The sequence below is a fragment of the Rhizopus microsporus genome, assembly GCF_002708625.1.
Source record: "Rhizopus microsporus ATCC 52813 unplaced genomic scaffold scaffold_5, whole genome shotgun sequence".
In the NCBI taxonomy this organism is placed as follows: domain Eukaryota; kingdom Fungi; phylum Mucoromycota; class Mucoromycetes; order Mucorales; family Rhizopodaceae; genus Rhizopus; species Rhizopus microsporus.
This window is the reverse complement of record NW_019671920.1, coordinates 641,853-661,958: the sequence shown is the minus strand read 5'-3', so window position 1 is coordinate 661,958 and position 20,106 is coordinate 641,853. Positions and strand designations below refer to the sequence as shown.

General features: G+C 36.4%; 14 protein-coding genes across 14 annotated transcripts; 7 read left to right on the top strand and 7 right to left on the bottom strand.

The window, feature by feature from the left end:
• Positions 1 to 39: 39 nt before the first annotated feature.
• Positions 40 to 1,122, bottom strand: RHIMIDRAFT_236110 (SAICAR synthase-like protein; the record flags this gene model as incomplete). Its single annotated transcript, XM_023608482.1, has 2 exons — positions 40 to 606; positions 652 to 1,122. 2 exons carry the CDS (start codon positions 1,120 to 1,122, stop codon positions 40 to 42), a joined length of 1,038 nt encoding a protein of 345 aa, XP_023467828.1.
• A 288-nt stretch (positions 1,123 to 1,410) lies between these two features.
• Positions 1,411 to 2,015, top strand: RHIMIDRAFT_200707 (TLD-domain-containing protein; the record flags this gene model as incomplete). The annotated part of the gene is made up of 4 exons (XM_023606476.1): positions 1,411 to 1,557; positions 1,604 to 1,668; positions 1,716 to 1,826; positions 1,874 to 2,015. Coding segments are annotated over 4 exons (465 nt in total), but the record flags the coding sequence as incomplete, so codon positions are not given.
• A 346-nt stretch (positions 2,016 to 2,361) lies between these two features.
• On the top strand, positions 2,362 to 4,055 carry RHIMIDRAFT_287228 (putative ZWF1-glucose-6-phosphate dehydrogenase; the record flags this gene model as incomplete). The annotated part of the gene is made up of 4 exons (XM_023613458.1): positions 2,362 to 2,394; positions 2,478 to 2,966; positions 3,028 to 3,229; positions 3,283 to 4,055. 4 exons carry the CDS (start codon positions 2,362 to 2,364, stop codon positions 4,053 to 4,055), a joined length of 1,497 nt encoding a protein of 498 aa, XP_023467826.1.
• A 602-nt stretch (positions 4,056 to 4,657) lies between these two features.
• On the bottom strand, positions 4,658 to 5,561 carry RHIMIDRAFT_114471 (uncharacterized protein). The gene is made up of 4 exons (XM_023605301.1): positions 5,034 to 5,561; positions 4,876 to 4,988; positions 4,762 to 4,824; positions 4,658 to 4,709 (listed from the first exon to the last, which is right to left on the bottom strand). Exons 1-3 carry the CDS (start codon positions 5,397 to 5,399, stop codon positions 4,815 to 4,817), a joined length of 489 nt encoding a protein of 162 aa, XP_023467825.1. The 5' UTR covers positions 5,400 to 5,561; the 3' UTR covers positions 4,658 to 4,709; positions 4,762 to 4,814.
• A 922-nt stretch (positions 5,562 to 6,483) lies between these two features.
• On the bottom strand, positions 6,484 to 7,272 carry RHIMIDRAFT_278216 (uncharacterized protein). The gene has a single exon (XM_023612733.1). It carries the CDS (start codon positions 6,932 to 6,934, stop codon positions 6,737 to 6,739), a length of 198 nt encoding a protein of 65 aa, XP_023467824.1. The 5' UTR covers positions 6,935 to 7,272; the 3' UTR covers positions 6,484 to 6,736.
• Positions 7,273 to 7,700: 428 nt separating this feature from the next.
• On the top strand, positions 7,701 to 8,271 carry RHIMIDRAFT_250272 (FeS cluster assembly scaffold IscU; the record flags this gene model as incomplete). Its single annotated transcript, XM_023610709.1, has 3 exons — positions 7,701 to 7,793; positions 7,845 to 8,151; positions 8,201 to 8,271. 3 exons carry the CDS (start codon positions 7,701 to 7,703, stop codon positions 8,269 to 8,271), a joined length of 471 nt encoding a protein of 156 aa, XP_023467823.1.
• Positions 8,272 to 8,462: 191 nt separating this feature from the next.
• Positions 8,463 to 9,237, top strand: RHIMIDRAFT_114446 (uncharacterized protein). The gene is made up of 2 exons (XM_023605300.1): positions 8,463 to 8,527; positions 8,579 to 9,237. Exons 1-2 carry the CDS (start codon positions 8,485 to 8,487, stop codon positions 9,055 to 9,057), a joined length of 522 nt encoding a protein of 173 aa, XP_023467822.1. The 5' UTR covers positions 8,463 to 8,484; the 3' UTR covers positions 9,058 to 9,237.
• A 189-nt stretch (positions 9,238 to 9,426) lies between these two features.
• Positions 9,427 to 10,125, top strand: RHIMIDRAFT_200357 (uncharacterized protein; the record flags this gene model as incomplete). The annotated part of the gene is made up of 4 exons (XM_023606448.1): positions 9,427 to 9,517; positions 9,584 to 9,679; positions 9,727 to 9,963; positions 10,016 to 10,125. 4 exons carry the CDS (start codon positions 9,427 to 9,429, stop codon positions 10,123 to 10,125), a joined length of 534 nt encoding a protein of 177 aa, XP_023467821.1.
• A 905-nt stretch (positions 10,126 to 11,030) lies between these two features.
• On the top strand, positions 11,031 to 13,857 carry RHIMIDRAFT_236101 (uncharacterized protein; the record flags this gene model as incomplete). Its single annotated transcript, XM_023608481.1, has 3 exons — positions 11,031 to 11,303; positions 11,362 to 13,743; positions 13,801 to 13,857. 3 exons carry the CDS (start codon positions 11,031 to 11,033, stop codon positions 13,855 to 13,857), a joined length of 2,712 nt encoding a protein of 903 aa, XP_023467820.1.
• Positions 13,858 to 13,912: 55 nt separating this feature from the next.
• Positions 13,913 to 14,555, bottom strand: RHIMIDRAFT_200896 (vacuolar protein sorting 55; the record flags this gene model as incomplete). Its single annotated transcript, XM_023606491.1, has 6 exons — positions 13,913 to 13,962; positions 14,016 to 14,073; positions 14,127 to 14,214; positions 14,260 to 14,344; positions 14,413 to 14,435; positions 14,488 to 14,555. Coding segments are annotated over 6 exons (372 nt in total), but the record flags the coding sequence as incomplete, so codon positions are not given.
• Positions 14,556 to 14,828: 273 nt separating this feature from the next.
• RHIMIDRAFT_278211 (cora-domain-containing protein) lies at positions 14,829 to 16,660 on the bottom strand. The gene is made up of 5 exons (XM_023612732.1): positions 16,247 to 16,660; positions 15,987 to 16,193; positions 15,754 to 15,936; positions 15,090 to 15,701; positions 14,829 to 15,039 (listed from the first exon to the last, which is right to left on the bottom strand). Exons 1-5 carry the CDS (start codon positions 16,604 to 16,606, stop codon positions 14,893 to 14,895), a joined length of 1,509 nt encoding a protein of 502 aa, XP_023467818.1. The 5' UTR covers positions 16,607 to 16,660; the 3' UTR covers positions 14,829 to 14,892.
• Positions 16,661 to 16,694: 34 nt separating this feature from the next.
• On the bottom strand, positions 16,695 to 17,520 carry RHIMIDRAFT_278207 (uncharacterized protein). The gene is made up of 5 exons (XM_023612731.1): positions 17,433 to 17,520; positions 17,260 to 17,372; positions 17,073 to 17,202; positions 16,974 to 17,005; positions 16,695 to 16,918 (listed from the first exon to the last, which is right to left on the bottom strand). Exons 1-5 carry the CDS (start codon positions 17,472 to 17,474, stop codon positions 16,765 to 16,767), a joined length of 471 nt encoding a protein of 156 aa, XP_023467817.1. The 5' UTR covers positions 17,475 to 17,520; the 3' UTR covers positions 16,695 to 16,764.
• An 849-nt stretch (positions 17,521 to 18,369) lies between these two features.
• Positions 18,370 to 18,644, top strand: RHIMIDRAFT_236098 (uncharacterized protein; the record flags this gene model as incomplete). Its single annotated transcript, XM_023608480.1, has 2 exons — positions 18,370 to 18,549; positions 18,597 to 18,644. 2 exons carry the CDS (start codon positions 18,370 to 18,372, stop codon positions 18,642 to 18,644), a joined length of 228 nt encoding a protein of 75 aa, XP_023467816.1.
• A 909-nt stretch (positions 18,645 to 19,553) lies between these two features.
• On the bottom strand, positions 19,554 to 19,874 carry RHIMIDRAFT_236097 (uncharacterized protein; the record flags this gene model as incomplete). Its single annotated transcript, XM_023608479.1, has 4 exons — positions 19,554 to 19,607; positions 19,645 to 19,723; positions 19,771 to 19,812; positions 19,855 to 19,874. The coding sequence occupies 4 exons, from the start codon at positions 19,872 to 19,874 to the stop codon at positions 19,554 to 19,556; spliced, it is 195 nt and encodes a 64-aa protein (XP_023467815.1).
• Positions 19,875 to 20,106: the final 232 nt, after the last annotated feature.

Below are 20,106 nucleotides of genomic sequence, written 5' to 3'. Positions count from 1 at the left end.
TTAATTAAATGCAAAATGAGAATAAATGAATTATGATTTCTACAGTTTTTCTTGACGTTGTATTTTTAAGCATTGATATAAAATGTCAATGATATTATCAAATCCCTTGACGAGATCTGGATCCTGTTCCTGTCGTTCAGAATGCCAATCTGAATGTGCAAAATCAATTAGCCGCAAATCGCACATCTTGGGCGCCAAGTTATCGTCTTCTTCTTCTTCATCTGTTTGCTTTCCTTTTCCCTTTTGGCGATCCTCATCGAGCATGTACTTCCATGTCTTTTCTGCAGCTGCTCTATCTCCTTCATACACAAATAACAAGGATGATCCGATCAGTTGCAAGCTTGGCATCGAGACAATGGCTTCCTTCATCTCTTGTAATGTGTCAATGAAGCACTCGATGATCCAACGCATATATTTACTGGGTATAGGCTCGCCTTTCTTTTGTTGATCCTCGCTCGAGTAATTTCTGTATTCTTCGGTTTTTAATCCATAGGCTGATGTTGGAAACAAGAAGGCCATGATCGCTTCGACTGTGTTCTCGATTGTTCTCGTCTTTCCAAATCGTTTTTCATAGGTTGCGTAACGGTGTTCCACTGTGTCATACACCTATGATTCAATTAATTGTCTGGCACCATTTTTTTAAATGCATACCTTTAATCCAGATATTCTTAATCCTAATGTACTCGAGGTCGTATTGACTGACTGAGAAATCATCTTTTGTCTTTTTTCCTCTGAGGCATCTGCATCATATAATAATGAGCCCATCTTTAAGTCCATGATGCACGGCCGAGTGAAGCCATGAAGAATATTTTCCAAACAGACATTTTGTTCTTGTTGGTCAAGTCCCTGAACAGATTCCATCAGGTAACAGTTTGTTGAATCACCCACGAGCTCAGATGTTTCAAGTATTGAAAGATCGTGCTCAGTGGCCGCACGCAACGTACCGTAGCACTGAGGAAGAAAGTCAAGGAACTCTAGGTAGTTTTGTGCGTCTTGATAAAAGTTGACCTCTTTTGGCTTGCATGGTTTTATAATCATTAAGTCATCAGTCGAAGTTGTCAAGAGCATCAGTTTATCGTGACCAGCTACTTGTTGATCGAAATATTTAAACGGTTGACTCATTCAAAGAAACAAGAGAAAAAGGGAAAAAAAAAAGAAAGTATAGCGGGGATTAAATACATGATTCTCTCACTCTTTTTTCCCTCTTGTCTGTTTCCCTATAAAATAGATTAAGAGACACTAAATAAGAAAAGAGAGAGTTAAAACGTTAGAGGAGCAATATGGGAATACAATTAACTGGAAGAAGGGAGGATACTGATATTGTATTGACAGACGAAATAGCAGACAAGGTAATTGCAATAAAGTACAAGTTATAAAACTGACATTTTGAAATTATAATAGTTAAGGGTGCATCTACCTCGACGATATAGACTTGCTCCTGAGATGGCACTGCTGTATAGTTTGGATCAACATGGTATCAGTCTATCGACACTATATCATCTTGTCAAAAATAACAAAGGGCCCTGTGTACTAGTGATTAAAGATGCTGACAATAATGTATGGTTATCTTTATACAAATACATAGACTCATATTTCTTATTAGATCTTTGGTGCTTATCTTAACGAATCATTAAAACCAGGTACGCGTTACTATGGCACAGGTGAATGGTAAGTCGTGCCTCTTTAGATATTTATTCTAAGCTGCATAAAAAAAGTTTTCTATGGAAATGGCAAACACCGGAATGTCAAATTACAGCTTACAAATGGACAGGAAAAAATGATTACATGATACTTTCAGAACCAGACTTCATTGCCATTGGTGGAGGGTAATCTATTATAAATCTCTTTTATCTATTACTCATACTTTCATTAGTGAGGGTGTCTTTGGATTATGGATAAACTCGGAATTAGAGAAAGGATACAGTCAATCATGCCCTACATTTGATAATGAACGATTAACACCAAGACCAGAATTTGAATGTATAGAGTTAGAGATTTGGGGTTTCCGTATTTGAATAAATAGATGACGCGTATAATGGGATAGCTCGGAGAATTAGCGGGCTGTCTTTGGTTTTTCCGTTTCCCCCTTTTTTACTTATTACAAATGATTAATAAACAAAAGTATAGCTTTACAGTAGAGAAAGAAAAAAAATAAAAGCTATGTTTACAATGATCAAATATACGCGTGAATAGGTTGTGATGACTAAGACGATGTCTAATGAATTTATAACAAGTGTAACTTCCGGGATAAAAATTGACGATAAAGGTTTTCAAAAAAAATTATTTGGGGCGAATATAATGCAATAAATTTAAGCTTTCTTTTTCTTTTTCTCTCTCTTTTTTTTTCTTCTTTAAACAAAAATGACTTCTCCTGTCCAAGTACTCTGTGAACAAGTATCCAAAGAACTCAATGGTTCAGTCACCATTATAGGTATTTATACATATATGTTATGTTGAATCTTTTAATACTAAAACAGCTCACAGTTCTTGGCGCCTCTGGCGACCTTGCCAAAAAAAAGACATACCCAGCCTTATTTGGCCTTTATCGCAACGGATTCTTACCAGAGAACACGAGAATTATTGGTTACGCGCGCACCAAGATGTCACATGAGGATTATATCAACCGTATCACGCAGTACATCAAGATTCAAGATGCTGATAAACTCGAGCAATTCAAAAAGATGACCTTTTACGTCTCGGGTCAGTATGACGAAGACGCTTCCTTCCAAAAGTTGAGAGAGGCCATCGAACAATCTGAAAAGGAGAGAGCAGTCAAGAAGAAGAATCGCGTGTATTATATGGCCTTGCCTCCTTCAGTTTTCATTCCTGTCGCTCAAGGTATTAAGCGCAACGTCTACACAACCGAAGGATCCAACCGTTTGGTTGTTGAAAAGCCTTTTGGTATGGATTCAGAGAGTTCAGCCCATTTGGGTCGTGAATTAGGTGCCCTCTTTACTGAGAACGAGGTACGCATATATATATCTATAGTATGTGGAGATGCAGCTTATCTGATATACACACATGTAGATCTACCGTATCGATCATTATCTCGGAAAGGAAATGGTCAAGAACATCATGAACCTTCGTTTCGCCAATGTCCTGTTTGGACATGCCTGGAATCGTACCTACATCGATAACGTCCAAATTACATTCAAGGAACCCTTTGGAACCGAAGGACGCGGTGGATACTTTGATGAATTTGGTATCATCCGTGATGTGATTCAGAACCGCAAGTATACCCGTGCTCATTATTTCGAGTTTACCACTAACTTGATAATTTAGATCTTCTCCAAGTCCTCACCTTGGTCGCAATGGAACGACCCATCTCTACGGACGCTGAAGCCATCCGTGACGAAAAGGTCAAGGTGCTCAAATGTATCTCTCCTATCAAGATTGAAGACACATTGCTGGGCCAATACGTCGCGGCCGATGGCAAACCGGGATACCTCGAAGACGAGACGCTCAAGAACAAGGACAGCTTGACACCCACCTTTGCCGCGGCTGTCTGTTTTGTCAACAACGAGCGATGGGAAGGTGTGCCCTTTATTTTGAAGGCAGGTAAGGCCCTGAATGAGGCCAAGGTCGAGGTCCGTCTCCAGTTCCACCGAGTGGCAGGTAACCTCTACGGCGACTCACCTCGCAACGAACTTGTCATCCGCATTCAACCCAAGGAAGCCGTCTATATGAAGTTCAATAACAAACAGCCCGGCTTGTCATACCAAACGATCCAAACTGATCTCGACTTGTCCTACCACGAGCGTTATACAGATCTCGCTATCCCAGACGCATATGAATCCCTTATCCTCGATGTCCTCCGTAATGATCACTCCAACTTTGTCCGTGATGACGAACTTACCGCGGCTTGGAATATCTTTACACCGCTGCTTCACAAGATTGATCGTCATGATGATGACGTCGATATCAAAAAGTATCCTTATGGCTCACGTGGTCCTCAGGAACTAGATGAGTTTGTCAAAAAGTATGGTTATCATCGCGATACAAGTGGATACACCTGGCCGCGTCAAAATGTCAATCCTTCTACTAATAAGCTCTAAATTTGTATTTCTTTCATTGTAATATTTTGTGTATTGATATCTCGTCCACTGCTTACCCCTCTCTTCTCTCTTTTTATATACAAAATAAATATATACATCATTCAGCATATATTCCAAAAAAAAAAAACAAGTGGGCAGATTTATATATAATATAATAATAAAAAAAGGGGGGGAACGGGTATCACATATACAAGGGTATTTTTTCAATAAAAATCAATTTTGCCACTTTTTCACTTGAGGTGTCTTGCTAGCTTTGTTGTTAATATTGAATTTGGATGGTCTTTTCGACAAGGTGGAAGATTGGCTGTTTATAGACGACTTTGATGTCGTTCGATGTAGTGTTGGACTATTTGACGGTTTGGATGTGGTTCGATGTGATGATTGACTGTGTATAGATGTTTTAGACGTCGTTCGATGCAAATTATTATTGGGTGTAGGTGAAGTCGGAGGTGTGAATGGTTTCTTTGGTTTGATTACCTTTTTATGTCCTACACACATAAACAAATTTTAGCATTTATAAAAAGCAAAAAAGTGCGTACCTGAATCATCATCTGATGCAGTAATCGAGACAGCCGACTGAGCTTGTTGAATAAGTTGTATTAGCATCGTTCGTATTTTCTCAAACGCCGCATCTTCTTCTTCCTCATGTGATGACTATTTAACAAGTGTAAGTTTTTGAATAAAAACATGTATGCATATAATATACCATTATTCCGCTCTTGCTCGGAGCTGTATCTAAGTCAGGCACGAGTGGTCTCTCTACTCTACACTAAAGAGATTAGTTATAAATCATCTTTATCATCTATTATATATATATTACGCAGCAAGTCTCTTTCGTAAATCGATGATCGTGTTTGTCTGTTCCTTGACGACACTTTCGAGCGTCTTGTTCAAGTTGAGTAGTGATTTCTTTTCGATTTCCAAGTCTTCAATCTATGAAAAATTAATATTTATTCGTAGTATCCATCTTTTTCTTACTCTTCTATGCACTCTTGCTTCATCAAGAGCCTTTTGCTGTGAAAGGATGCCTCTCAGCATAAAGGTGCCTATGCCAATACCCATCTTATTTGGTACCGGGTTAAAGTTTGGTTTCTTGTATTCTCCTTCTCCTTCTTCTTCTTCTTCTTCCTCTTCTTTAGGTCGCGAGATGGGCAAGTTAATTCGGCTTACTACCATCGGCTGAGCTGCAGGTTTAGCTGGTTTTGATAATGAGACAATGGGCTGACAAAAGAAGGATAAGCCCGGATTAGACTGAGTGGATGTTTTGATGATGGGACTTGCTTTTGTTGTAATGGAAATAGAACTTGAAGGTGCATTCGTAGGTGACAAGTCCTTTGACAGCATATAGGGAAAATGTTTATATTTTTTATTAAAGAACTAAAAAAAAAGAGAGAGAAGGACACACTTGTCTGTGCGGTATTTTGAATACATGAACTATAGATCATACTCAGACTGAGAAAAAAAAAAAAAAAAAGAAATGATCACTCACAGGAACAACAACGAGAACCTGAAACAATCGTTTTAACTTTTTAATAGGGAACAATAGATACTTTATACGAATATCAATAAATGATTGGTTGATACATTTTTACAAAGTGATATTACCAAAAAGACACTTCGTTTGTTACTTTAAATTCAGACAAACAAAAAAAGGAATTTTGGACAAAAGGTTAGTAATTTTTCAAAGAAGAGAGTCAAATATAATTTACCTGCATCATCGTTTACTCTACCAGTAAGCATTCCCTCAGGCAGAAGTGCGGCCGTCATCGGGAGGTGTAGAACGGAAGTGCTTGAGTTGCAAATTGTCGTTACTCGTAGTAGAAGAACGTTTGAATGTTTATCTTGCAAATCTGGATGGACGACCAAGTCCTTGTCTATGGCTGTGCATGATGTCCCTGAAATTTAACACTGCCGCCAAGTCTCTGTTCCACAATCGATAAGGCTTCAAACATTTTTGATTTGTGCACCTGGAAAAAAAACCTATGAAAAGGTGTTCATTTTTCAAAAAAAGGTGAGATTTACCATAAGAGCCCATGGCACTCGGCTGTTGGAGCTTTGGCTCGTCAAAATGGTCGTGAATTTGGAGCCTTCATAAACTTCTGCAGCTTCCGTCTTTGTGCTGTATTCAGCTTTGTTATTATAAAAAGGCAGTAAAGTCGATGGCTCGCAAATTAGATTCTTTACTAAAAAGAGCTGAAGATTATTAAATTAAGTTTGTGTAAGAATTTTATAGGGAATATTAATACCATCAGTGCGGTTATTTACCAATGTTGTCAGCACTCTTATCAGATGTGATAGAGGGATGTGAAGTAGAATGCATGCTCTACTCTATTATAATGATTTATATCAAACACGTGACTTTGCATTTAGGTCAAAATGAGGATGTTTTGTGTTCAATAAAATGTACAGGAAATTCTTGCTTACTTGGCATCCTTCGCATACCCTTCCCTCGTATTGGCTCGCGGAACTTGACGTTATTGGCAACCCAATCCCCTATAACAAGAATGTAATTCTTGGCAAATTTTTCTCTTAGCATTTTCGAAAGCCGGCTATTAGGCTGCTTTTGGTTATAAAAGCTGATAGTTTGAGCTTTCTAAATGGAAGGATATTCTGGTCCTGATGTTGACTGTCTGCATTTGTGTAATAATTGAGCAGTGGCTCATTTGCGCTGGAACTTGCTTTCAAGTACTCTGAAACTTTGTAACATCGACTGTCGAAGCTGGATATTTGAAGAGATGTGTTTCCCATTGTTTCACTAATTCAGGCTTCGTATCTTGCTGCAGCTTTCTAAACTTTCTTGACTTGGTTTCCTTAGTTCTTTGGTTACTTGTATAGCAATAAAGATTGCCATCATTTTCAGCTTTGCAATTTTCGTGCATGCAGTGCAACAGGTCTCTGCATCCAGGATTTATAAACACACACTTACCAGTGGTACTCTGTGAATGTATGTGAATTCCTTATCCTTCTTTGCTGAACTTCTTCCACTGGTATCCCGTGTACCACCTTTGGCTGTTTCCTTATTCTGTTTGATTACTGAGACGCCCACACCATCGGTTTGGATCATGCCGTAAAACTTGATTAATTTTAAAGAGTTAAGGCATTGGTTGCAGTTGTGGCTGTTATTAGTTTTTGCAAAGATGTAAGAATAAAAGTAGAGAAGTGATAAGTCTTTATTTTATCCTTTTTATTAGAAATGAGAGGAGGAGCTCATAGCAAAAAGAAATTAGGTAGATATAAAGAAGGTCGGAATACTAATTAAGTTTTTCTTTGACAGGCACTTACTACCCTTTTGGTGCCATCCAGCCGTTGTAACAACCTCTGGCTAGCTTGGCTACTTTCTGAATGGATTACATTTTCGTTTATTATCGAATAAGAATGATACAACAAAAAGTCAGATACTACATTGATTCAAGAAGAATTGAATTATCTTTATAAGCATCTCTGTTACACACCGCTTAAATCCTGTCACAAGTTCACACTACAACATAGCGGGCTAACTCGGTCTTGACAGCCAATCAAGCACAAAGAGGCCCGAGTCAAATTTTTTAAAAAGTTAATCAGATTTAAATCAAGCACCCCAGCCTATATAAATTCCCTTTTTTTTTTCCTTTTTCTTTTGTCTCTCTTTTTTCTTTAAAAATTAAAATGCTGCGAAATACTCTTACAACTTTAACAAAATCAACAAGACTTATTCAAAAACCATTATCTATCTCAGGCACTCGTTTCTATCATGAAAAGGTTGATTGACAAACTTACAATTGAGAATATACAATATTAAAACTATTTTAGGTTATTGATCATTATGAACGTCCTCGTAATGTAGGATCATTTCCTAAGACAGATACAGATGTAGGCACAGGTTTAGTGGGAGCACCTGCTTGTGGTGATGTGATGAAATTACAGATTAAAGTGGATGATGCTACAGGAAAAATAGTAGATGTACGATTCAAAACATTTGGATGTGGCTCTGCTATTGCTTCTAGTAGTTTTATGACAGAACGTGTTAGAGGCCTGACACTTGAACAAGCAAGTCAAATTAAAAACACAGAAATTGCTAAAGAATTATGCTTGCCTCCTGTCAAGCTTCATTGTTCGAGTAAGTTGTAGAAAAGCGTAATGTTGTCATATTATTAACTGTATTATAGTGCTTGCTGAAGATGCTATTAAATCTGCCATCAATGATTACAAAAAGAAACGCTCAACTCAAAAGCAGTAAAAAAATAACCAATAATAATCATATCAATGCATAAAGTTTTTATTTTATTTTTTTTTCTACACTTGTTTCTCTCTGTCTTTCTTTTTTCTATAAAAGATAAGAACTTCAATCTGATTGGTGTAGATTACAAATTGACACCTGGCTTAACTTTAAAACTCCCAGTTAAATAAATTTCACACTCTTTTTTTTCTTTTTTTATTATAATCATTATCAATGTTTGCTACTGTTTCATCTAAAAGCCCAGAGGCTCTTCTTTGTAAGTTGTAGATAGTATATTTAAATATGTATTAATGATTTATAAATATAGCCTTTACTACCAATACAGCGACAACATTGTTACCTATAAACAACAATAATCGACGGAAGATGTATAATAAATATCGATACAACAATAGACAACTACCACCATTAAATGAATTCATTGCTAATGTATTCAAACGATCAAAGCTATCACCTTGTGTCTGTTTAGTTTCGCTTATTTATCTTCAACGATTAAAATCATGTTTACCAAGTCATGCATGTGGACAAGTGGATACACCTTATCGCTTATTTTTAGCTGCTATCCTTACAGCATCCAAATTTCTATCTGAAACAGGCACCTGCCTGACAAGTCAAGCGATGGTGGTGATGACAGATTATGCTTATTCCTCAAAAGATATCAACATGATGGAAAGAAGCTTCCTTGGACTCATTAAATATAATTTATTTGTAAATGTTGAAGCCATCAAGGATTATTTGGCTATTCACGGAAAGGTTCTGGAGATGGACTTGATTGAAGAAATCTAGACCTTTTTTCTGTAACATTTTGTGTGCGTGTGTATATATTTATATATATTTTTTTTCTGTGTTGTATGTAAATACTTTTTTTACTTTTTATCTCTCTTTTCTTTTTTTACTTAATAAATAATAATATCATCATATCAAATGACTAAGGATGACAGCCCAAATGAGAATAAACCAATGCACCCCATTGATTGGTTTACTTTTCAGTCGTACCAAATCTTTATCCGACTTAACCTTTAAGGCCCAGACATTGAGGCGGAGGTGGATGGTTGCTTTTATGCTATTGGCTAAACAGGAAATAATTTGATTGGCCAATGTAAATCTAAACTGTAATGTTTGCTATGTATATATTTTCTTTTTTTCAGTTGTAACATGTATTCAATTTGGGGAAAGAAATCAAAAGAAGCTGAAGCAGAGAAAAAGAAACCTAGGACAACAGCTGCTCAAATACGTGTACAAAAAGGTTATATATGCATATATATATATAATAAAAAAGGAACAATATATTGATTAAAAATGTATGATTTAGACTTGGCAGAATTAGACATTCCAGATACCATTCAGTTAGACTTTCCTGATCCTTCTCACATTCTTAAATTCAATGTTTCTATTCATCCAGACGAAGGTAATGACTATATTATTTGCTAATCATGTTTATTCATTATTCTATAGGCTTCTATAAAGGAGGCATATTCAAATTTACTTTTGACATTAGTAACAATTACCCTCATGAACCACCCAAGGTTCACTGCATCCAAAAAATTTACCATCCCAACATTGACTTGGAAGGAAACATCTGTTTGAACATCTTGCGTGAAGATTGGAAACCTGTTCTCTCTCTACAAGCTGTTCTTGTCGGCTTACAGTATTTATTCCTTGAGCCTAACGCGGATGATCCGTTAAACAAAGGTATATATTTATACTATAGATGTATTTATACCTACTTATTCCCTTTTTCTAGTTGCCGCCGAAGTATTGAAAACCAATAGAAAATCTTTTGAAAACAATGTAAAGAAAGCCATGACGGGTAGCTCATTTGATGGAGTGCAGTATGATTATGTATTGCAATAAAAAGTCCTTTGTGTACCTTTTTTTTGGCAAAGAGAGAATATATAGTCTTTTTTTTTTTTTGCTTCATCGAAGCTTTCGCGTTCACAGCAATTTTCTTTTTTTTGTATCCTTTCTTTGACTTAGTACAATAGAACAAAATGAAGCAACTTTCTTCAGACTTGCCACCCTCTTGTTTATATCTCACGCTTTTGAAACAAAACCTTGGGTCAAAATTATGCAAACTTTTTAGCTCATTTGAAAGGGGACAGTTTTCAAACTCAACACCAGGTTACAATTTAAAAAAAATATCAGATTGAAAATTAGACTTGTAATCCATTTCGTGTGAATATATGTGCAGAATATACAGAGAGACAGTCGAAGCTCATTCTATACATCTTTATATGTGCGCCAGACTGAATTGATCTCTTAAATCTACCAGGAATGAATTGTAAGTTTAATGTTTTAAAATACCAAACATCTTTTGGATTATAAAATACAGTAGCAAGTTCATAACAAGTGAACAACAGGAACGCAGTCCGATTTTATTGCAAGACCGTTGAAGATGCAATCATATGATACGATAAGCATCCTGGTTCTTTAATGAACCATTAGAATTGATAGTTGAAGATGTTTTTTGAAAATTCTTGTAGTAACAGTGCAAATAGAAATTCTTTGCTCCATCAATTATGTACTTTTTTTTCCTCCGAGTGCAAAGCTCCTCTCCTATCCATCCCTCTCTCCTCAATTCAAGCTAATTTTTGTTGCACTAATGTGACAATTTTTGCACTGGAGAGACTGTACCTTGAACCAACAAAAGTGATCCATTACCAAACATGGCAAGTGTAACATTGAAATGATTACTTTCTTTCCTTCTATTTTTCTTTTTCTTTTCCTTCTTCTCTCTCCGCATTTAAAATATCATGAGCATGTCTTCTTCATCAAAAATATCCCAATTACTATCAGATTGGATCACAGCAATAGAAAATACAGACATAATTAAAGCTAAATCATTACTCAGTATGGAACCTGAGCTATTATGGACACCCATTCGACATGATCAAGATGTTGCTCATCTCGAACACACTCTCTCTGAACTCGGATATCTTGGCTCCCAATTCCAGCCTTTAGCCGCAGTTCAATTCAGTCTACTTTACTTTTATAAACACAGAGATATTCGATTCATTAGTTTTCTTATAAAGGTATTTATATAAATAGGCGAGCAAAAAAAAAAAAAAAAAATTAAGAATTTATTTATAGCAATCCACTCTTTACGATCTTGATACAAGGTTTTGGGGTCAATGTAACAATACAACCCTCCATCTTGCTTGTTTCTTGGGGCATCAATCCATTGTAGATATCCTGCTCGAAAAGGGTGTATCAACTCAGACGCCAAACGATCTGGGTTACCTGCCACAAGATGTCAATCCACAGGTCCAATTGAAAAAATTAGTTCGTCCAAACTATAGTACACCAAATCAGTTCAAGTTGCTCAAACAAAAAGCCCTGTTGGCAGATGATACGTCCACCATGAGTAGTCTTGACCGAAAGGCATCGGAACAGCAGTACTTTAAAAAGGGACGAGTGAAGGAGACTCAGATGAAGGTACTCTCGGAAGAAGAACAGATCGTAGCAGACCAAAAGAAGAGACAGTTGGAAGTGGCACAATTGGCAAAGAAATCAGCTGTCAAAAATAATCCTCTTTATCAAAAATTAGAAAAGGTTTCGACCATTAAAAGGAGACCAGTAAATCAAGTTCCTTGTACGACAACAACCAGTAATAATAGTAGCTGTAGTTTTGACAATGGTGCCCTAGAAAATAATACTCCTAAAATTGATACTACTACCCTCATTACTAAAACAACAAATGATGATACTATTACTACTACTATTGTTCATGATGATACACCAAATGATACTCTTGACAACATAACAAGTGATGATATCCATGACGACACAACAACTGATATGCATAGCAGTACAAATGATATGCATAACTATGGAAAGGATATTGATAGCGACATAGACGTTTTTGATAATTATGTAAATGATATTGACAGCGATGTAAATAACAGTGATAGCAACGCAAATGGTATACATGACAACACAAATGACATTGACAACGATGCAAATGATACAAATAGCGATACAAATAATACTGATAATGACGCAAATGCTATTGGCAACAACGCAAATGTTATTGATAAAAGCGCAAACATCATTGACAATGAAACAAATAACATTGATAACGACGCAAGTGACGTTAACAATGATGCAAATATCATTGATAGCGACAAAGATGATAAACATAATAGCACAAAAGATACAGGTATAATAATCATTGAATCCAAAGGTGAAAACACCAAAGATTTCAACAAGGAAGACTCACTGGTATCCACTTCTGACGATGACGATGATGATGAGGACGAAGGAGTTCAATACAAGGCTTTGACAGCAGCAAGAATCCTGACAGCCCCAATCTACAAAAAGAGCGACGAGATAAAATCGATCCCGCCCATAGATACCAAGTTTTCGACAAGTACGACCTTAACAAGCGGTTATTTGATATCGGACGAAGCAATTCCTCGAGAAACGAAGCGACGCAGTGGAAGCCAAAAAGCGGCATGGAGCATGAGCATGAGTTCATGGGCAGCCATCTTGGACCGTGAATTCAATTTGAACGAACTAGATGCAGAAAGGAAGGCAAGACAGGACAGTCTCAAGGCCGAATCTGAGAAGGTGGAATGTGAAAACGTCGAATCAGAAGAGATTGAATCAGAAGAGGCCCCATATGAAAAGATTGAACCAGAAGAGGTCGAAAATGAAAAGGCCGAATCAGAAGAGATACAATATGAAAAACTCAAATTTGACAACTTCAAATTCGAATACAAAGAGTTCAAATTCGATAATCTCAAGCTCGACAACCTCAAGTTCGAAAAGTTTGAAAAGTTTGAAAAGTTTGAAAAGTTTGAAAAGTTCGAACATGAAAAATACGAGCCTGAAGAAGAAAAGGAAGAAGTTCCGTTACCCAAACTTGAACCAGCTAAACCGGCACGTGTCGCGACGCAGCCAAGGTCATCCAGTATCGTTCGTCGAATGAGCATTCCATCCGCCTTTACTGGCTATGGCAAACTCTATTTACATGTCAACAGTGTCCAGGATATCCTTCTGCCGCTTCCCAAGGACCGAACGTATGTTCGCTGCGTTGTTAGTGATGGTCGGTTTGAATACATGTCCAGGTACGAAGTGCTCAGTCAGAACATCGAGTTTGATTATGAGTGTGTGATCGATACACATCCAGACATGATCATCACCCTCTCACTACATGTACGACCGGACTATGTCATGAAGACACGCAAACCGTTCTCTCGGCTCTTTTCCTCTCGCAAAAAGAAAAAGGAATCCCTCTCGGGTTATGTCAACAAGGAAGATGGTGCGATTGGTCAGGCTCGATTTGCTTTGGCTCATATGGCGCCGGCTTGTACTCGAGCTCGTTATCAGGCTGGCTTTAGCTGTTTTAATGCTTGGTATGCAAGATCATTCAAGGAGCGTCATCGTCAAAAGAAAAAGGATCAAGATGTGCTTAAAGTCGTCGGGAATTTTGAAGTTGATCTGTTGTTTTTATCTCAATCTCCTCAGCAGGTAAAGATAAAAAAAAAAAAAGTTAAAATGTTCAAGATATTGACTCTGTGAATATAGCCATTTCCAAAATCCCTAAGTGAATATCAGAGTCTATCCGTAGCATCGTTTTCATAGAACAATGTTTAATCAATTAAAAAAATGTAAATATTTCCTCCCAGTGTTGTTTTTATCAATCATATTCTTGTCCTTGATTTGAAAAGAAGTGAGTATAAGTAATGACTACAAGTGAAAAAGATTAGTCATATCAACAAGGATAAAACCTATCATCTTACTTGTTCCATAAACAAGTATTCCTCCAGCAATACTCATGATCATAGCTGGAACTGTGATCTATCCGAACAATCTGCTTTAGCTTTTTTTTTTTTTTTTCTTTTTTAATTTACCACTTCGGCATGGGCAAGAACAAGAGGTAAACAGAATCCGGATACGATAAACATGCCAGTAATAAAATGCCCTGCGTCAATCATTCCACTAAATGTATCATTAGTTTTTCATCTAAAAACCTTTACAACAAACCTATTATAAGCAGTAGTGAGATCGTCTTCACCTGCGCATTTTCCACAGATAGCGTTCGGTAGAGGTGCTAGAATGTACGTGGCAACTACATTCAAAAATGATTATTTTTCTCTCTCTTTTCACCTATTTTTTTTTTTTTTTTTGTCTTTGTACCAACTAATAAAGGCCACCAGTTGCTATCATAAAAAGAGTTAAGTTGTATAAGCCAGAACAAAAAAGCACACTTACTAATAAAGAGCGCAAGATAAGATAACCAACAGAAATCCAACGGCCAGAACGAATGCTAAAGCAATGATTCTATAAATATATTGAAATTGTCAAATAAACTGAAATGTCTCCATCTTTTCTAGTTACGCTAAAGGAATATTAGTAACAGTAAAATAAACTTTTCCAGGGAACAATATTTTTTATGCAACCCAGCTTACTTCTTAAGCCTGCCATCATTAGCAATATATCTCTGTGTGTGTTTATAAATGTGAAAAAGAAAGAGAGAAAGGGATTTGAAACAACGAATTCAACGTCATGTGTTACACTGTAGCATAAAAGATCAGGCAAAAAAAAAAAAAAAAGACAGGAACCAAGTTGTTTATTATGGAGGATATATGTAAAGTCTATATAGTATTAGGTAGTAAATTAAAGGAAGCCTGTTCGTTTGCCAATAGCCATCATGACTACAACATAGATCAGCATACCCATCACGATCCAAAAGAACCACGTAAGGTCATTTTCGTTTTGGCCAGGGACATGAACGTTCATACCAAATAGACCACCGACAAGGTTCTATTTTATGATAATTAGATATATTCGTATGCATGAAAGAACTTTCTTACCAGAGGAACAATGATGGTTGCAAAGAACGTCAATCGATTGATCACTTCGTTCGTCGTATTACCAGCTTGTGAGAGTTCTATAGTGATCTGACCAATATAGTTTCTATGAGCACGACCAAGAATCAAGTCATAATGACTAACATTTTGGAGCATAGTGATGATATGATCTTGAATATCTCCAAGATAGAGGGTAACGTCATGATGAGCCTTCACTTCATCATGCTCTGGTGGAGAATCTACTCCGGTGTTGTTAGGTTCTAATGCTCGCATGTTATTGTATTCCATTTCTTTTGCTTTATCTTCATAACGCTTGATCAAGCTACGAAGTACATCAGCCTTTGGTCCGAGTAAGCGGATGAGTTGCATGACCGTCTTTCGACAACTCCCGATTCTTCGCAACATGTCATTCTGTTCTGAACCGTTCAAGACGAGGACAAGATCGTCAATCGAGTCTACCTCTAGTTCGGTGTGTTGAATCAATGGAGCAAATCCATCAGTGATGTTGTCGATCAATGCGTAGTTGATCCATTCGGGAGTAACTTTGATAAAATCCTTGAGTTGATGAATACGGCGTCGGACGTTTCGAGGGTGAGGCGAATCTTGGAAATGAAACTAAAAAAAAGGAATGAATAAAAAGTAATATATATTAAAGAGTTTGTCTTACAGTCAAAACACCATCTCTAAAGACAATAATGTAAAAGTTGATTGCATCAAGATAATTTGGACTATTGAAATCTTGATTGAACGTACGAAAACTGACAAACATGTAATGCTGAAAGATTTCGCATTTTTCTCTTGATTCTTGGGCTTGAATATCCTCAGTTGTAAGTGGATGAATACGGAATATCTAATTATTGTGAGCTTTTAACTCTAAATGTGTGTATATATTTAATTTACTTTGCTAATAGATCTCATTTCCTCATTTGAAGGTGCACATATATCCAACCACCAATTAGTCGTATTTGTCAATAATTCCGCAACCGTATTAATGGCTTCAGGAGGCTTTGTGACCAAAAGTTGCCTAAAAGATTTATTTTCGATTGATCCAAGCTCAGCGGAATAAAAAGTGCATCTATCCATTGCTTGATCTATCAAATACGGATCCTAGATGAAAGGGATATTATTACATGTATATATAATTCATATTACTGTATTACCTGTACATTTTCTCCGTAGAGACTATATTTCCTAGCGATACGTATCTTATCGCTGCTACTATTACTGTCCAGCAGATCATCCAGTTTAGCCGTCAATTGATGTTTCTCCAGATAGTTGTTGTCAGGCTCAGGTGAGTCCTTCAAGTATTTATTGAGTGAATCTATGTCTACGGTTGGATGTTGATCTGATGATTGATCTTGATAAGGGTAACAAACGTCGACATCACTATCTCTTGTTTGAAGGTCCAGTAATTTTTGAGGAGGTGTAGAGGATGTAGATTCAGGATCTATTTGTAAAACATAGTCACCGGAATGAGTTGATCCCAAGTATGATCTCATGTGGTGATTTTCCTCCTCCATGTTAGTGAACTAGTTTTTAGCATTAAAGAGCAAAAAAAAGAGAGAAGAAAAAAGAGAGAAAGAGAAAATAATATTTAATTTAAGAGAACGGGTAATCGGCCATATATGGATTTTTTTTTTCTGTGCATCTTTTCCAGGATAGTAATGAGGATTTTTTTTTATTCAATAATGAACTTGGTATTCACAATTGCAAAGCTCAACTCTTCTCTTGGATTACGATAGGATTTTAATCCAATCCTGAATTGTCTTCCATTGCAAAGTGAGCTTACCATGATTTCTAGTTCTCTTCTCTTTGCTTCATTTTCGTATACTCTACACAATTCAAAGTCACTTTTTTGCTGTATATATATATGCATGTTACACTTACTCCTTTGGGGTATAATTAGGGAATAGGTTTTTCTAACAGTAATATAAAAAAAAAAGATTATAAAAATGATGGTTATTATTATTCTTTCAAAGTACTTACGCAATGTTGGTTGAATGCATAAGCGAGTAAGACCAAACCATTATTCTCTAATAGAAAAGCAATCTGGAATACGTATTCAAACGCTGCGTCACAGATTGGACAGGTTGTACTGTGGTTCTCTGTATCAAATCTAATCATCACGTTTGTCCTGGCCACATAATAATTATACATTTATATATAAATATACCTCTTTTGGCATGTATCACACCATTTCCATACCCATTTTTCTATAGGCTTTGGTTTATAATCTTTGATGATTGCATTGACCACATATATCGAATTGTTGTCATCTTTTTGAAGCTTACATTTATGCATATGAGTTTTACACATATATATACATCATACTTTTTTTTTAATTACCTCCACTTCAAGTATCTCTTCTATCGTACTGATTGGCTTCATAGTCAGCACTTCTAAACACTCTCGGTTATATCACAAGCAATCTTGCTTTTTTTTTTTTTACCAGAGTCAATGATCGTTGGCTGATCAACAAGTGATTCTTCTCTTGTTATTTCAATGAGACGCTCTTCTTCATACACTCTTTTTCTTTCCAACAGATCCTTCAATCGTATATCAGATCTTGCAAGTTTATGAACAAAGAGGCGGTCAATGTTTTTGCCATGTAAAGTGAATGCAAGAACTCCATTTACATTCTTTCTCATCACATCCTCCAATAAAACGAAATCGCCTATAGACAAATTACGAGCTGGTACTGTGTTTCGGTCCCAGACGGTTGCTTGAATCACCAATCTATAGTCAATTGATAAATGCGTGTTTTCATAAGGTTGTGGATTCTCGGTGAAATCAGTCAAGTTGATGATGATCTTGTTTGGAATAAGCTCATGGAGAGCGACAACCATACCAATATAGTCAAAAAAGTCTGTATGACTATTGGCAATATCGCAGGTTCTTAACAGTGGTCTTCTTCTAGAATATGGCATTAAGGAAAATAAAGAAAAAAATAAAACGACAGTCAAAATTGTGAAATAAATGGACAACCTTTGACCATTGATACTTGTCTCTATAATCTTCTGCAACTCAAGTTTATTAAAGCGTATGAAATATGTGAATGCACAGCATGTAAGAGTTATGACCATATTTTTTCAATAGAAACTGTTGATACATATTACTTTTCATTGTGTGTTTTATTGTTATTGCCCATATAACATCAAGACAGGGTATAGTAAAAGGATAGTAGCTTCTATTCCTGAATCATTACTGCTTGCATCAAGAACAGTGTTTCTTGTTGAAATTATGAGATACGATCTATCAATTTATCAGTAGTGACGAGATATCTATGCCTACAGTTAACAACGATACGAGCGTTCAAGTTGTATTACCCACTCCTACTCCTCCCACTAGCTGTACTTCTACTCCCAACAAGTCCTCTAAGAAACAACAAAGCAAGGCTGATAAGACTAAAACACTTAAAAAGGAAAAAGAAAAGAACATGGCGAAAAGCAATGAGCAAAAGCAAGTTAGATGTCCTTCTTGTCGTGGAACCAATCACTCTCGTTTCTTCAGCAACTTGTGTCTTGTGAGCAAGGCGAAAACGAAGCCTCCAAAGCCTAAATATACAATCGAGAAAACTTCATTTTTTATGTTTGTCATAAAAGACAGCAAAGGAGTAGTAAAATGTGTATCTTGATGACAGCTGCATGTCAATTCAGGATGCTACTCATTGGCTCTTTCATAATTCATCTTACTTTTGAACCCTTTTAAATAGTAAAGATGGAAGAGCTATTTTATTTGTCAAACTTTCTTTTTAGTTAGGCATAGAGTCATCTTCTTGATTTATTTTCTGTCGTCAGGAAAAAAAAGGTGACTGACGACTGTGTTGTGTAAAGGAACAAAAGTACAGTTTCTACTTCCTTTTGGTCAGTTTGCTTTTAACCCTTTGAATGAAGGAAAAATGAAAATGTGTAATACATTAAGCTATTTATAATTTTTGTTGCGCCTATCTTTTGAAGAATGATAATCAGAGCTCCCTTTCAAGCAGAGTAAATGAGTATGCTTCACAATAAAATTTTTAGATGTTACCAACTTTTTTTTCATCCTATCTTTCAGCCTCTTCAAATACGTGTACATCTTACTCACTTTCAGTATTCAGTATGGTAAAGAAGCTAGCATTTGAAAAATATGAAATGTCCAAGGAACCTGCTATTGAAAGATTCACACACTATTTCTTAAATTTAAAGAGTATATAAATATTATTAAAAATGTATGTAGTTTATTTTTAGCATAACGATGGCTTCAAATTGGGAAATAAAACAAATAGACAGAGGACATTTATTACAAAAACTGTTTATACAACAATAAAGCATAGCAAGACAAAGTAGATAAAGGGCAGATCTATGAGCAGCCAAAAGAGTGGAAAGAGTCGTCAAAAGAGTCAAGAGTGTCAAGAGTGTCAAGAGTGTCAAGAGAAGCAAAAGAGCCAAAAGAGCCATCAGAAGAAACCTATAAGAGACGGCTTTAATATCAAAGAGAATGATATATACCTGGAATCAATGACCGATGAAGGACCATGAAACCCTATCAGATAAAGGTGAGTAATGGAACAGGAACTTACATTAGAGACCCAAGAAGTCAAAGGCCCACAAAGCCAACGAACCTGGAGGCCAGAAAACTGGCAAACCATGGAGGCCATCCTAGAAGAACGTCAGTTTTATTGTACTTACCTTGACACCTACCTTACCAGAGACCCAGAAGTAAAAAGCCAAAAAACCTGGAGGTCATTCTAAAAGGATGTTAGTTTTACTTTACTTATCTTGACACTTACCTTACCAGAGATGAAGCCATTCTAAAAGGATATTAGTTTTACTGTACTTACCTTGGCACTTACCTTACCAGAGATAAAGCCATAGACCCACAAAGCTAGCGTGTCAAGGAACTAGAGAAGGAAGGCTCAGTAAGCGTGTGCATATTAAAGTATGAGACTGATAGAGGCTTCATGGAGTTCTTCATCGCTAGAGGGAAAAAAAGGAAAGATAAGTAAATGTTCAAGCCTCAAAGAGCATGTTTATTTACGTCA

Coding starts and splice junctions, on each gene's coding strand:
- RHIMIDRAFT_114471 (XM_023605301.1), bottom strand. CDS start 5,399: ATGCTGTCAAAGGACTTGTCACCTACGAATGCACCTTCAAGTTCTATT. Junction 4,989..5,033: donor AAGCAAGAGTGCATAGAAGA/GTAAGAAAAAGA, acceptor AATTTTTCATAG/ATTGAAGACTTGGAAATCGA.
- RHIMIDRAFT_278216 (XM_023612733.1), bottom strand. CDS start 6,934: ATGCACGAAAATTGCAAAGCTGAAAATGATGGCAATCTTTATTGCTAT.
- RHIMIDRAFT_114446 (XM_023605300.1), top strand. CDS start 8,485: ATGTTTGCTACTGTTTCATCTAAAAGCCCAGAGGCTCTTCTTT. Junction 8,528..8,578: donor AAGCCCAGAGGCTCTTCTTT/GTAAGTTGTAGA, acceptor TTATAAATATAG/CCTTTACTACCAATACAGCG.
- RHIMIDRAFT_278211 (XM_023612732.1), bottom strand. CDS start 16,606: ATGGAGGAGGAAAATCACCACATGAGATCATACTTGGGATCAACTCAT. Junction 16,194..16,246: donor TCTACGGAGAAAATGTACAG/GTAATACAGTAA, acceptor CCTTTCATCTAG/GATCCGTATTTGATAGATCA. Junction 15,040..15,089: donor CAACCATCATTGTTCCTCTG/GTAAGAAAGTTC, acceptor ATCATAAAATAG/AACCTTGTCGGTGGTCTATT.
- RHIMIDRAFT_278207 (XM_023612731.1), bottom strand. CDS start 17,474: ATGAAGCCAATCAGTACGATAGAAGAGATACTTGAAGTGGAG. Junction 17,373..17,432: donor AAGAGATACTTGAAGTGGAG/GTAATTAAAAAA, acceptor CATAAATGTAAG/CTTCAAAAAGATGACAACAA. Junction 17,203..17,259: donor TGTGATACATGCCAAAAGAG/GTATATTTATAT, acceptor CGTGATGATTAG/ATTTGATACAGAGAACCACA.